Raw genomic sequence first — 14488 nt, forward strand, 5'->3', positions numbered from 1 at the left:
CTGTTCATATGGAAGAGATACAAATATATAGGGATAGTGTCCAACTCTGTAGTGACTCCAGATGTTAATGGAGTCAGGGTACTAAGAGTGTCTGAGGAGCCCTGCTGGATCAGGCCAAAAAGGTCCATCTAGCCCAGCATCTGGTGTCTTAAGAGCAGCCGCTAGCCAGATGCTGCTGGAAAACATTACACATAGGGATCCCAGCATCCCTCTAGCACTCAGAGATGGAGACTGCCTCCTTTTGCTCTCCTGCCTAATATCCCTCAGTGGCTCTCCCCTTTTCCATGGGTTTTGCCCAGCCTTTTTCAAATCCATCTTATACCAGCAGCACAGCTTGTAACAACACACTCTACAGATCATTCATGTGTTCTGTGAAGTACTTCCTTCTGTCTGTCCTGAACCTTCTGCTTCAATTTTGGTGAAGGCCATGTTAAAAAAAAAACCCTGTCCCTCAACTTGGGAACATCCAAAAATATTTTTCACAGATTTGCATAGACAGAGCTGCTCATGCCTGTGGCCATTGTCCAGCCATGGCAATGCAGCCACCCATCCAGCCACGATGTGCTTTTGCCCGCTCATTTTCCCTTTTCTGGGTTTTCGGCCCCTAATCCCTCATCTTTGAAACTTTATTATACTGAATTATGACATATCCATTAAATATAATTATATTTATTTTTAAATCCCTTGAGTACATAAGAAAACCCTTCAGCAGACAGATTGCACTAGCAAAACTATTTCCTAAACCAAAGTTTAAAAGCTGCTGGATGAGAGCTAAGTGTGGATTTTAAAGCAACAGTAATAATGATAAAAAGCATCCAACAACATTAACTTTCTGCAAATCTGATATATCATGATCAAACTCTTGTGGGTCACCATGTTCTGATCAAATACTTGAATTTCCAGAGATCAGGAAAGTATCCTTGATTTTCAGTATTTTACAATAGCATTCCAAGAGTCACACCTTTGACTGGGATAAAAGCAGTTAAGGTAGTTTGGTACCTCTAATGTAAAGTCCGTTAAAATGTCTTGTGTGTGACACCAAGGCAAGAAGAGCAGGCAGTGGGGGTGGGGGCAGGGGACAGCCCACAACTAGTCGGACAAGGTATCCAAAGTAACTGTTTGACAGACGAAGCAGCAAAGCAGAAGAGGAGACTTCCTGGCACACAGACACCTTCAGCAAGGAATTGCCCGCCCACTCCTTGCCTGCCCAGGCTGTCCCCATGGCACAAGAAACACTTCAGGACCCACTTAAATCCTCTTCTCAGAAATCTCTATGCCAGCAGCTCATGAAACAGGGGAAAAGAGAGACAGCTGGGGTGTGACTGGTCAAGTGGCTATTGGGAGAAGTGGGTGGGATGGCAAAGGACTCGCACAGACATTCTCCTCCCAGCCCCAGCCCCGCTGATAAACTCAGCCTCTGGAGCTTCAAAACACTCTTCCCTGGCAGTGGGGCTTGTGGAACTGGCATGCAGGAAAAGACGGAGGCCTCTGTCTCAGCAAGGTGGCCAGCCTGTATCCAGACTGGGCTGACTGCAGATGGGGGCACACATGGTGGAATGCCCCACCATACAAATGCTCTGTACTTAGAAAACTAGTGGATCCAGGATAAAGGTTCTAGCTCAGGCTTCTCCCAGACGTGCTAGCATGATGCACGCAAGGAGGAAAAGAAATGGGCATGGAGGACCACTCTGAAGTGGTGCTGTGCACCCAAGATGCAGGTTGACCACTGCACCAAGAAGTCAGCCGGAACCAGCACGTGGGGTGGATCGCTGTGGGTCGGTTTGGGGTTTAGCACAAAGCCCTGCTATCCCTTTGGCATCATTCAGCCGGCTCCTCCGCAACAACACATTCTGTGTCCATCTGTCAAGGCCCATCGCATTGCCTGCCGTGCGCCTCAATTATTTCTTGAAAAACTTCTTGTTGAGGAGGAAGATTAGGAGGTTGACGTTGATTTTGGCCTTGTCAAACATTTTCATGATGGCAACGCCCTCGTATTGGAGCTGGAGCAGGTCCTGACAGGGTGATGGGGTGAGAGAGCACAAAGAGTCAGCTGCAAGCACGGGGCTCTGCCCCCCCCCCCATCTCTCCATTCACATATCCAGAAGCATCCCTGCCATTGACTGTGTGTCCCCCGGCTCTGCCAGCCTCACCTGTCTGAAGCTCTCCTGCTCACTCGAACACCACCACCCTCTCTCTCTTGCTGTCCTGTATGCCTGGAACCGTTCCCCAGAACTCCCTCCCTGCAAAGCCTTTAGCACAGCCTTCCCCAACCTGGTGCCCTCTAGTCCCCATAGGTCTAATCCCAGGTAGCTGAAAGAACCAGATCTTCATCCCTTCTTTACTTCTCGGGGGTCCCTTCCTGCTCTCTTGTCTTCCCTGCCTCCAATTCTAGACTGCAAGCTCCTCTGGGCAGAGACCTGTCTTCTTCCACCAGGTATGTTGACGAGACCGTGGTGATAATGGAAACAACAGTGGCGCTGCCAGGCCCTCACCTGGTAGTGGAGCTGAAACTTCTCCATCTCAATTCCCATAAACTTTGCTTTCACCTGGAACTTGCCGGCTTCCCCACATGGAGCAATTTCAAAGAAGACATTTCTGAGTCTGGGAAGAAAGGGCAGAAATTGTTAAACTGTAAAGGGGAAAAAGTGTACTTGGGGTTCAAATACCTGAAATCCTTCTCAGCCCTGCAAGGCAGCTCAGGATAGTGGTTAGTATATTCAGCTGAGAGCCTTGGGCCAGTGGTGCTCTCTCAGCCTAATCTACCTCACAAGGTTGTTGTACATAGTTCCTTTACCCTCACACCACCTAGAGCTCTTGGGAGAAATGGTAAGAGAGTCAAACTCCTGGGCTTTATTTCAGCAGAGGGATGGGAAAGGCGAGGCGTTGCTTTGGCAAGAACACATCATACAATTCTAAGGTTCTATCTGGATGTCTTTTTGGGGGAGGGGGATGGTGGGATGAAGCAAAGGACTTGAGACAGTAGGTGGGGGCTCACATGACTGGACACTCCACTTCAGAAGAGAGAGTCTAGATTAGAACCTTGCTTCTCCCTGACACACTAGCTTTCTATGTGCATGGGGTTTCTTTTTGTATGGAGGACCATTCAGTCATGACAGCCCTGCCTGCAGTCTGAAATGTTACAGCCCAGACGCAGGATCATGTACGTGAGAACAAGGTCTGCTTCTTCATGGGAGCGAATGCACATGGTGTGTCTGGACTGTCACCCCGTTTCAGAGCTGGCTCCCATGGTCAAGAGTGACGGGAGGGGCACCCGCGGGCAGCTGCCACTGGCACTGATGCCTCCCCCCCCCCCCCCGCTGGGCAGAGGTTCTGTGTGCTGCCATTTCAATTTCCCACCATCCTCCTGATGAACAGTCCTTCTAGGGGCCTTGCAGGGCTTTTGGGGGGCCCCAGTATTATCAACACTGGCAGCAGCGGCTCTCCAGGTTTCAGGCAGGAATCTTCCGCAGCCCTCCCTGGGGACGGTGGGGATCAAACCTGGGACCTCCTGCATGCAACACAGGGGCAAAACCACTGAGCGACATCCATGACTTTGTATGAGTTCACAGCTTTGACTGTACACTTCTCACATGAGTAGACCACATGAGTGAGCCGGCAGCTGATTTGGGGGACTGACTCTCAGATGAGAGATGCTGCAATAGGACCAGAGCTATGAAAAACAGCTTCCATGGAGAGGCAAGTTGCAACATCCACCAGTTGTAACAACCTGGGCGAGAAGAGAGAGGTTTGGACTTACTGGCTGACTGGGAGGTCTTCAATCTCCAGCAAAACGCCCTTTTCAAAGAGACGGGTGGCCGTGTAATGCAACGTTGCCTGCTTCTTGCTGGGCCTGAAGGAAAGAAGAAGAACAGTGTTTGCAGACAGGAGCTATTTTTAAAGGCCAGGGTCTCTTCCTTCCCTCCTGCCCAGTTTTGCCCTCTGTCTCGAATATGCTCGGGGTTATTAGGAAAGGGATTGAAGATAAAAAGGGCCAGTTTCCTAATGAATGCTGTTATGATGCATGCTTGGAATACTGTGTAAAGTTCTGGTCACTGCATCTCAAAACGGATTTCGTAGAGCTGGAAAAGATGCAGAAAAAGACAACCAAAATGATCAAGGGGCTGGAAAGGTGACAATGTGTGTGTGTGGGGGATGTTTAGGGAAAAAAGGTTGACCAAAGGAAGACAGGATAGAGGTTTATAAAATTATGTACAGTGTGGAGAAAACACCTCTTTCTCCCCCTCTCCTAATATTAGAACTCAGGTCACCCAATGAAATGGATTCAAGGGAGTCAATAGAAAATATTGCTTCACACAGCACATAACTAACTTATGGAATTTGCTACTACAATGTAGTGACTTAGACAGCTTGAAAAGGGGATTAGGCAAATTCGTGACGAAGGAGGAGAGGTCTGTCTAGTTGCCATGGCAATATGATTGGAGCCTCCATGCACAGAAGCAGCCTAGCAATGAAATCCAGTGGCCAGGGTGCGGGGCCAAAGAGCAAGAGAGCCCGTGCTCTCACACCCTGCCTGGGGCTTCCCAGAGCCATCTGGCTGGCCACTGGGGAAACAGGATGCTGTACCAGGTGTGTCTCCGGATGGACTGAGCCCGGCTCTCCTTCTGTTCTTGACCCTTCTCTAGAGAAGTAGCAGCCCCATCAGCCTGTTGCAGCAAAAACAGCGAAGACTCTTCTGGACCTTAACAACCAACACATTTATTCCAGCAGACAGCATCCATGCAAGCTTATTGCAGAATATATCTGCCAGTCTTTAAGGTGCCACAAGACTCTGTGCTGTGCTTAACCCTGCAAGTTCAGCCAGGGGTACCATCCTATCACACTGGTCCATTGCCCCGAGCATCGCCTACTCCGAGTGGTAGAAGCTCCCCACGTTCTCGGGCAGTGAAACATTTCCCTTGCCCCGCTTCCTGAAGAGATCAATAAATATAAATATCCGATTTTTACACCACCCTTCAAAATACAACCATCACAGTGACTGAGAATGTTAAAACAAAACCATGTATTTGCCAAATTATAAAACAGCAAGATAAAGGCAGCACTGAGCTCTGGTGGTAGGAGCCTGAGAAAAGAAAAAGGCCTTCCCCTGGTGCCAGCACATTAATAGAGTGATCCTGTGCACCTTTACTCAAACGTAAGTCCCAGTGTGCTCAACAGGGCTTCTTTCCAGATCAGCGTGCCTTGGATTGCGCCATAAAGCAGGCCCCAGACGAGCCTCTGTGGGGAAAGAGCTCCACAAACGGGATGCCTCATCACCAAAGGGCCCCCTTTCCGGGTGCAACCCACCCTTACTTCAGATGTGGGGGGGTCACCAGAAGAGGGTCTCTGGAAACAGCTTCAACAGGCACGGGTGTGTGGAAGAGGCTTTCCTTGGGCTCTCCAGCTGCCCAGGGCTTTAAAACAGTGCGTGCCAGCACTCCGAATCGTGCCCCTGAATGGACTGGGAACCAGTGCCGCGCTTCAACCACTGGTGAGACTGATCCCACCGTCAGCCCACCGTTGCTAGCCTAACAGCTGCATTCGGTGCTAACTGCGGTCTGGGGACAGTCGTCAAGAGGCAGCCTCACCTCAGCATTGCAGTAGTCTAACCTAGAGGCTAGGATCGAGACAGCCGTGGCTGGCTGAGCCAGGGACCTCCTCCTCACAGGACCCTCACCCTGTCCCTGAGCCTCATTCGTGGCTCAGGAGCACAACTGCAAGAGTGGCAGGCCTGCTCTTTGAGCCAGAGCTGGGCCTTGGCAACATACTTGTTTCTGGCAGCCAGCTTGTCCAGGCATGTCTGGATGTACTGGCCATAGTAGTCCACCTGCTCCTCATGGAACAACCTCTTGGCGTGGAGGCCGCACAGGGCCTGGCGCAGCTTCGCCAGCTCCGCCTTGCGATGCTGCCGGTGCTGCCTCTGATGGCGGATGTCCTGTGGATGAGCAAGACAGGGAGGCAACCTCAGGGCACAGAAACGTGCATGAAGGAAACTGCACACGGTCTCCGTCGCTGGCAAGCCGCCCTCGGCAGAAGCCTCAGAGGGACTGTGGCCCCCCAGAAAAAGGTTTTCTGCTCCTGCCCCCGGGTTGGCCTGCCGAAACCTCCGGGCGCAACTGCTATTAAACTGCTCGGCCCCACCGCCCTGGACGCCCTGACTCCCACTGCCCCTTCTCAGCCATCCATATCTGGACCTAGAGGCGTCTCTTTTTTTTTTTTTTTACGTTTTTGACCTGTTTTTTGGATGTCTTGCTTTGTTTTTGCTGCATTTTAAACCGCAGGGCAGGACAGGCACTTTGTGAAAGACAGATAGGTAGGCAGACACCCAGACTTTGCCTACTCCCTGCCCATTCCCTCCCCCAGGATGTCTAGTCCTAGAAGGCACCAAGGGACTGGCTGCTGCCCCACTCACCTTGGCCATCTCGTTGATGATGTCCTGATACTGGCTGGCCGAGTCCACCACACCCAGGCTCTCGAGATGCCGCAGGTTCCTGATTACTTTCCTCTTCTTCTCCTCTAAAGAGAGGTGGTTGTCAGCAACTAGGGAGCGGTTGCACCTCACCTTGCCTGGGACCTGGGCGCTACAGAAAGCCCTTTGCTTCACGAGGTGCTGGTGGAAGGCTTCCTGGAGAACAGAGAGGCTGGTCACACCTTTCTAGCTTTATGGAGGGGGAAACATCCTGCAGTGGGTGGGGGAGTTGTGCTCAAATGTTCCACGTGCAATTGCGCTGCACGATGGGTTTTGTTAGTTTTAAAGCTGCTTTGATGGTTAGTCGTTATAATTGCATTTCACTTAGAGAGCCAGCCTGATTTCAAAAGACCAAATGGTCTCATGAGAATTCAGACAGCTTGGTGTGAATAAGAAAAATATACTTGGAGAAGAGTTTCTTTTCATTTGCATTCAAGATATTTTATCTATTTATTTAGAACTGCTTTATCCTGCCCTTCCTCCAAAGAGCTCAGAAAGGATACATGGTTCCCCTCCCACAACTGTATCTTCACAGTCACCCTGAGAGGTTGATCAGGCAGATGGAGATGACTGGCCCAAGGCCAACACATTTTAATAACTTCCAGTCTCTTTCAGCTGGGCCTTCCATTCTCTGCAAAACACATGGAGACCTTTGGTGCAGAATTTACCAACCTGATCACCTGATGCTTTTGTGTGCAATATCTCCACAAGGGAATCGCCAGGCTGGGACTGGATCACATCCACCAGCATCTGCTTGGTACTTTAAAAATAAAATAAGATGGTGGTCCAGTTTCAGTGCCTGCAGAGAAAAGACATTTCACTCCCCACAACTACCCTGATCATCCTCAGGGCTTTCTCATAACCTCTAAATGGGTATCAGGTAGAGCTGTGCACGGTCCACAAGATTCAACTCAGACCCTGATTCAGCACTTCAGAAAACAACCAGGCCGATTTGGAGGCCATCTGCTTTGACTCGGCACCGAACCGAAGTTGAGATTTGGAAATCCAAGGCTTTGTGCCTCCCATGGACTATCTTGGGAAATTAAAAAACGGCTGTAATGTTTTCCCATTGGTCAGAAGCAGATGAAATTTGCAAGTATTGCATCCCCCCGGGAGGGAAATACACCTGCCAACTTTCAGAAAAGTAGGTGCTGTGGTTTTTGTGCTTTGCTCCTTTATATTATTATTATTATTGTTGTTGTTGTTGTTGTTATTATTGCATATTGGCAGGAGACTCTCATTTCTTGTCAGATGCGGATTAAATTTGCAGGGATAGTTGTCCCTTCTCAGTAGAACTAGACTGCAAAGTTTCAGATGCATGGATTGTTGTGCAAGAGCAGGTTCTACATTTTGAGGGTCTCCAAAACAGGACATGCTTTCCCCCCTATATTTCTTGTAGACCATCCTTCTAAAAATGATGGGCAGCATAGAGGTGGTCTTAAGGGAGAAGGCTGCAAAGTTTTGGAAGGATAGGGGCAGCGGTTTATGTGGAAGGGGAGTCCTCAGTTTTGGGGGTGGGTTGAGTGATTAGCTTCTCTTTCCTCCCTCCATGGTATTTTGGGCAATTTGTATGAAAATGGCACTCATCCTAGAGGCATCTCCAGGCAAGAACCCTGCAAAGTTTTAGAAGAATAGGTGCAGGGGCTAGGGAGCTGCGATGATTGATAACTAGTTCAAGGCTTTTTTCATGGTGAAGCCTGGTGGTGTTGGAAGAATGGCCATCTCACGGTCCCATCCTTGCCCTCTCCCAAACAGCAGTGATTGGGGCCCCTGGTAAAATGTGCCCTGGGATTAGAAGGTGGACCTGTCAATCACTCCACCCTACTCCACCCTATCAGCATTGAGAGAAGCAAAAGACGCTATTTGTGTCTGCCTTTCCAAGGCTCAGTTGCCAATGAAACCTTACGCTTGATCCAGCTTCAGTTCTGGTCACTTTGGAGGGGAGCCCGCTTCACCCTGGGAAGCACCGGAATGGTCCCCAAAACCTCGATTTTGCTGGGGCTTCGGCTGACTCCGATGCCCATTCCTAGGACCAGTGCTGCAGTGCTGGTTAGCGGCTCCATCATTCTAGCTGGAGAGCATTCCAGCTCACGCAACAGCAGCTGGGCAGCTGCTTCTCAGGCAGCAGGGCCAGGAAAAGGCTTCTCTGCCTGGGCCGCTCCCCATCAGACAGGCAATACTGGGCGAGATGGACCAGTGGTGGGCCCTGCATCAGGCGCCATCCCAGGTTCAACTCACAGCGTCAGGACCGGCTTCTTCGGGTGAAGTGACATGTGTGTTTAAAACACCGTGACCTTAGCCATGAGATTTTGGCTGCCATCCTTATACACCTACTTGGGAGTAACCCTGGTTGAGCACAGGGGAATTTACTTCCAAGGAAGCACGCAGAGGGTTGGGCCGTGGATTCAGTGTTCCCGTTGCCAATGCTGGCACCACTGTGCCCCCATGTGGCAAGGAGAGGCCCTACCTTGGACTGCTGAAAAAGGTCCATTGCTGGGTAAATCCCGGCTCTGATTCCCAATGGTCATGCTGGCGGGGAATGATGGCAGTTCCAATCCAGCACATCTGGTGGGCACCAGGTTGGGGGAGGTGCCCTGCAGAGTTGACTGGGGAAATATGAAGCCACTTTGCAACAGAGCCCTGGCCCGTCTAGCCCACTGAAGCCTACCTGCCCTGCCATACTTCCTGATCCCCGTTAACTGGAGACGCTGCCAGGCATCGGGCGTGTGATCTTATCTATGCCAGGCATGCACCAAGCTGCGGGTTCTCCTGAACAATTTACAGAATTCACAGCCATCATGGCTGTAGAAAATGGGTTAGACAAAATTAATGGGCCCAGCAACAACTACGACACCCAAACGGAATCTCTGTGATCCAAGGCAGCCATCAGAGCCTCTGGGGCAAAGAAACAAGAGGGGTCCATCAAGGCCTGACTGAAATCCTCCTGAGGGCTCCTGGCCGGCCTGTGCTGGAGGACTGGGCTGGATGGAGCTTTGATCTGGTTCAGCAAGACAAGTCTTTCCTGCAAATTTGAGCCAGTTAGAAACATGTTTGTGGCATTCTCTGCCCTGTTGCTCATTATGTGGTATCTTCTAGTATTCAAAAGGTTGTAGAGGCACATGGGGGGAGATCAGCTGGCCACTCTGCCCCTTTCTCATGCACCTTTGAGGGTACGACGCAGCCAGCCAGCCACCTACCTCAGCAGCAAGCTTTTTGCATCCTTCCCCCCATCATCAATGTCCTCCTCGGCCACATCGAATTTGCTGCTAAGTGTGAGAGAGACTTCTATCTTGGCAAGCTGAGGCAGGGCTTGCGCCGAACTCCCATGCGCTCCAGGCCCCTCGCTTTCGCCTGTGAAGAGACAGAAATTAAAGACGGGTGGAAGAGCCGAGAAAGAATGAAACCAAAGTCTGCAGGACAGACGCTCGCAGGCTGGAACTGCACGCAGTGCTTCCGCCCCTCCACATCATGTGTAGGAACCATTCCAGTGTGCCCCACGTAGAACACGTTACAGTAGTCCAGAAGGGATGTCACGAAGGCATGCGTGGCTGGCCAGACCAGACATCGCCAGGAATGGGCGCAGTTGGCACACCAGCCTCACCTGTACAAATGCACCCTGGCCATCACCGAGACCTGGGCATCCGGGTCAGGGCCGAGTGCAGGGGACACCCAAACTGCGCACCAGGGGCTGCGGGGGAAGGAGAACCCACCCGGCCCCAGGCTGAATCCCTGTGACCCGCCTTTTGGCAGACTGGGCAAGAGCACCTCTGCTTTGCCAGGATTAATCTTCGGTTTGCTTGCCCTCATCCAGCCCACCGCTGACCTCAGGCACCATTTTACATTTTGAGCCGTTCCCTTGGATTTAGATGGAAAGCTGGGTGTTATCAGCATAGTGGCAGCACCGGACCCGCAAACACTGAAGCAGACCTGGGGTGAATGTCAAGGGGACAGGACTGGAGTGCGGGGGACACCGTCGGATGCAACCTGGTGGCTGAAAAAGTCCAGCACAGTGCGTGATAGTGGCCAGGGCCCGTCAGAAGCCTCCTCCTCCTCCTCCTCCAGGGCCCCAGCCCAGTTCCTGCCAGGTCCCGCACTGCAGCAGGGGCCTGAGCCCACGAGGGGCCTGCCGAGGTCCCCACCACTCGGAAGAGGGGGCTCTGCTTCAAAGGAAGAGCCTAAGCACCCCCCAAGTCCCAGGGAGCGATTGGTGCTCTGTGCTCCTGGCCCTCGGACTCCTGCTTGACTCTGCTTCTGGACGGTGTAGTGTATCTGACAGCCTCCCTCTGCCTGCTGTCTCAGCCACTGCTGCCTTAGCCTGGCCCCACGTAGCTGAGTGCTTCCCTGTGCTTCAGCCTTTTGCCCGCTTTATCACCTCGCTTCTTGGTAGCCCCCATTCAGAGCCTGCTACAGCCAATGCAGGACAATAGGCATGTGTCAAATTCTGTTGATTTGGCATGGAAAGACCCTAGAGCCAGTCAGTATCATCACTGTAATGTGAAAAGCCTTCACAAGCATAGAGCATCTAAAAATGTGCATGCCATCCAGTAATGACAGATGAGCAGTGGGGAAAAGGAAGAACAGGACTCAGCAACTCTGATGATTGTTACCCAATCTGAAACATGATTCTTTTTATAACCAAATCTATATAATCCATGTTCTATAACTGTTTCAATTTCATGTTGCTACAACCAAGCCCAGAACAGGCATGTGGTGCATTGGGCCGACTCACCGCCACGATGTCATCGCTGCGGCCAGGAGGTCAGAGCCGTGCACCCCAACCCACCGCTGCCAAGCGCGGAACGATGCCAGGAAGACTGGGCACGCGGCCCAGAGCGCCACCTGGCACCGCCCCTGGGCTGCCCCCTGTCCTCACTGCAGGCAGGCAGGCTGCCCTGTGCTGAGGACTGGAGGGGCGCCCCAGCAGTGGTGCTTTTCGGGGCCCTACCTGGCCGTTCAGTTCTGCCAGCTTAATTAATGGGGGAGGGGAAGTTTGGGCTTGTGGCCTGCAGGTCTGATTGGCACCACTACAACCATCCTGCCTGCCAAGGGCGGTCTTCCTTGGGGGCCCCAAAACTGGGGGCTGGGCCTGTTTACACCCTATGATCACCCTATAAAACTCCCCTTCTCTCTCCAGTTAGCAGCATTGGTGTCCACAACAGCAGTCGCTGGCACTAGCCCCACGTCATTACAGTATCGGACTGGGTCACTACATCGTCAGCTTGACATTTGCACTGTGCATACCTGTTAAGGAGTGGGCAGTGGGCAGCTCTCCAAGACCTTCTAGAAGTTCGTGTAGAGGGTCTCGAGGATCAGGAGCCACAGAGCGCTGGTGCTCCAGGAGCAGCTGGCACATTGCCGGAGGCAAAAAATTAGGGAGAGAGGGCGGGATAAGGTCAATGCACACGTGTTCCGTTGTATTAGTATTTTAGGTCACTGTTCTGCCAAAAACGCCTTTGAAGTGACACACGGCACAAGAACAGAGTAAAAAGGTCGAAATACTAGAGTCACACAACCAATTTATGGAGGGGCCATGGCTCAGTGGCGGAGCCCCTGCGTTGCAGGCAGAAGGTCCCTGGTTTAGTCCCCGGCAGCATCTCCAGGTAGGGCTGCAAACCCCCGCCTGGCACCCTGGGTGGGGAGCCTTTGCCAAAACGGGGCAGCAAAAAGCAGAGCTACAGCAGCGAGATTTCAAAACAGAAAAGCAGGAGAAGAAATATTATAACCAAAAAGCCCAGTGAAACCAGCTAGTTTTCAACTGACATTGGAATAGCTGGAACCTGGGGGACGGACGGATCTCCCTGGGGCGGGAGGCAGTTCCAAAGCCCAGGCAGCCTGTCTCAGGTCCCTGCCGGTCACCTCGCTGCTGGAGGCGCTGATCTCAACGGGCAGCGTCGGGCAGCAGAAGCCGGCCCTCCAAATGTAGACTGGGAGCCAAGGGACGGTGGTTCTTCGAGCCCCAAAGGCTCTAGACCTTTCCGATCCAAATGGCAGTCGTTGTCCGCCGCCCCGCCCTTCCACTGCACATGCTGCTGTTTGTTTTTACTGTCAGCAGATTCAGAGGCATTTTCTGAGATGGCACAAAGATCAGCCATTCAACATCAAAGGCCCAGGTCGCACATCACAATGACCAGGACTCTAAAAAAAATCTGGGTTATTGTGAACCCAGCAGTGGGCTGGTGCATGCTGGCCAGAACAATCCATGCAGCTTCCTGTGCTTGCTTCCTGTGACATACGAACCAGGAACTTTAGCTTGTCTTGACCCTGACAAGCCAGAGAAATAACCCACAGTGTGGGTTATGGTCTGGCTTGTCAGGGGAAAGAGAACATTGGTTATTGGATGGATTAATAAAAAAATAACAGGGTTCCTGCTTTGCACGTCATGTTAAGCAAACCACAGATGGAAAGTATGTGGTTTGTTTACCTGCTCATTTACATGCTGCTGCATTCACAATAACCCAGACTTTTTAAGAAATATAGGGAGACATTTCAGAGTTTGTCTCCATGCCAATGAGGAATGGAAACCATTTTTTTTAAATAAAGCAGCTCCAAGGTTCTCAAGGTGCCAGATTCCCCCCCACACACACACACACACACCATGCACACGCACGGACAGGGTTGGCTATCTTGTAGCAGGCCTACAAACAAACCAAAAACACTCCTAGTGTAAGCCAGACCTTTGACAAGCCACAAGTTCATGTTCTCACCTTATGTGTGTTAAGTAGCTCTCCAACTGTTATGTAGACCACTGGTTTGGTGATGGCCACCATTTCGGAATACTTGTCCACATGAAACCGGTCTTCTGGCTCAGGCACAGAACAGGCTGCACTGATGAATTTTCTAGATGGTCCAGAGTGAAAGAAACAATGAATGGAGATGGAGGCTCCCCCGCCTCCCCCCCCCGACACACCAGCCATGTTTCTGTGGCTTCTTCGCCAAGGCCAGGATCTTTGGGGGCCTGACACATACTGTGGTGGCTTTAGTTTAATGCATTCTTGCAAATAAGCTGACTTTTTTCTATCCTTTGTAAGCCATTATTGACTTAAGGTAGAGGTGGGAGGACTTCAGGTTTGTGGGGTGATGATGATGATTTTTACTAAAACCAGCCAAATGGCGTTTCAGGAGCTGAAGCCCCACGAGCCGCACTCTGGGATGCCCTTGCGTATGCAGGTCAAATTCACATCTGACTTACAGATCAGGGATTCCAACAGAAAACTCTACGCCCACCCAGCAGAGCTACCCAGAGACGTGGGGTGGGGGTGGGGTTTCCAGATGAGGCTTTTCTTGCGAAATTGCCCTGCCTCATTCACAGAATTTTCTGGAGGGTCTAAGGCAACATCTCCTTCCACTTGTAACCCCACCCCCTCCCCCTCCATTTCTCCACTACTTCTTCCATATTTTGCCTTTCCACAGATCCGTTCAGGAGGAGGAGACCGAACGGCTTCGCAATGACTTTCAATTAACGGCACTGGAGCCCTCTGTCCAGGAGCCCCCCTGCTCAAAGGCACGCGGCCCTGCTTCTCTGACCCCATCACACTGTGGTCTGGGTTTGCAAAGGCCCATTCGGGGGGTGGGGGGGAGACCGGATGAAGAGATGGCCCGGGTGGAGGTGGCATTGCGCAAGACGGCTGACGGGCCCCATCCCACGCTGCAGTTCTTTGGACCAACCTGAATTTATGGTGTGTTTCCTCCAGGTACTGGTTCACCACGCTCAAGTGGGCGTTTTCCCCTTCGAATGGGTGGTTGGCGGCAGCGTGCTGCAAGATCTTGGCGACGGAGCCCAGGTTGCGCCGGTGGTCAGGGTGCAGTGCTAGCCCAGCGGAGAGGTCTACCACGTCAAAGCCATCTGGAGCCACTATGGCTGGGTTCATGAAGCGGTAGTAGAGGAGGTTCCCCACGATCTAGGACAGGGGTGGGCTGTTTACCACGGGACAACAGCAGATGCCTCGTGACCGGTTGGACTAGTGCCACCTTTGCGGGCCATCAGCAGAGAGAGGGAGCCCTTCCCAGCAGGAGATCAGACAG

The 14488-nt window shown here is 51.8% G+C and overlaps 1 protein-coding gene across 1 annotated transcript in view; it reads right to left on the bottom strand.

Moving 5' to 3' along the window:
• Nucleotides 1-580: 580 nt before the first annotated feature.
• Nucleotides 581-14488, bottom strand: part of IQGAP3 (IQ motif containing GTPase activating protein 3) — a 56539-nt gene continuing 42631 nt past the window's right edge. The window contains exons 33-42 of the mRNA XM_084824480.1: nt 14132-14364; nt 13171-13303; nt 11708-11810; nt 9664-9817; nt 7139-7226; nt 6410-6622; nt 5766-5932; nt 3758-3850; nt 2493-2601; nt 581-2012 (exon numbers count right to left, since the gene is read on the bottom strand). Of these exons, the coding sequence (XP_084680606.1) occupies nt 1899-2012; nt 2493-2601; nt 3758-3850; nt 5766-5932; nt 6410-6622; nt 7139-7226; nt 9664-9817; nt 11708-11810; nt 13171-13303; nt 14132-14364 (1407 nt within the window). The 3' untranslated portion in view covers nt 581-1898. The remainder of the gene's footprint in view (nt 2013-2492; nt 2602-3757; nt 3851-5765; nt 5933-6409; nt 6623-7138; nt 7227-9663; nt 9818-11707; nt 11811-13170; nt 13304-14131; nt 14365-14488) is intronic.

Source organism: Heloderma suspectum, chromosome 17, assembly GCF_057233095.1.
Source record: "Heloderma suspectum isolate Gila_16-S chromosome 17, 16-S_ref, whole genome shotgun sequence".
NCBI lineage: Eukaryota > Metazoa > Chordata > Lepidosauria > Squamata > Helodermatidae > Heloderma > Heloderma suspectum.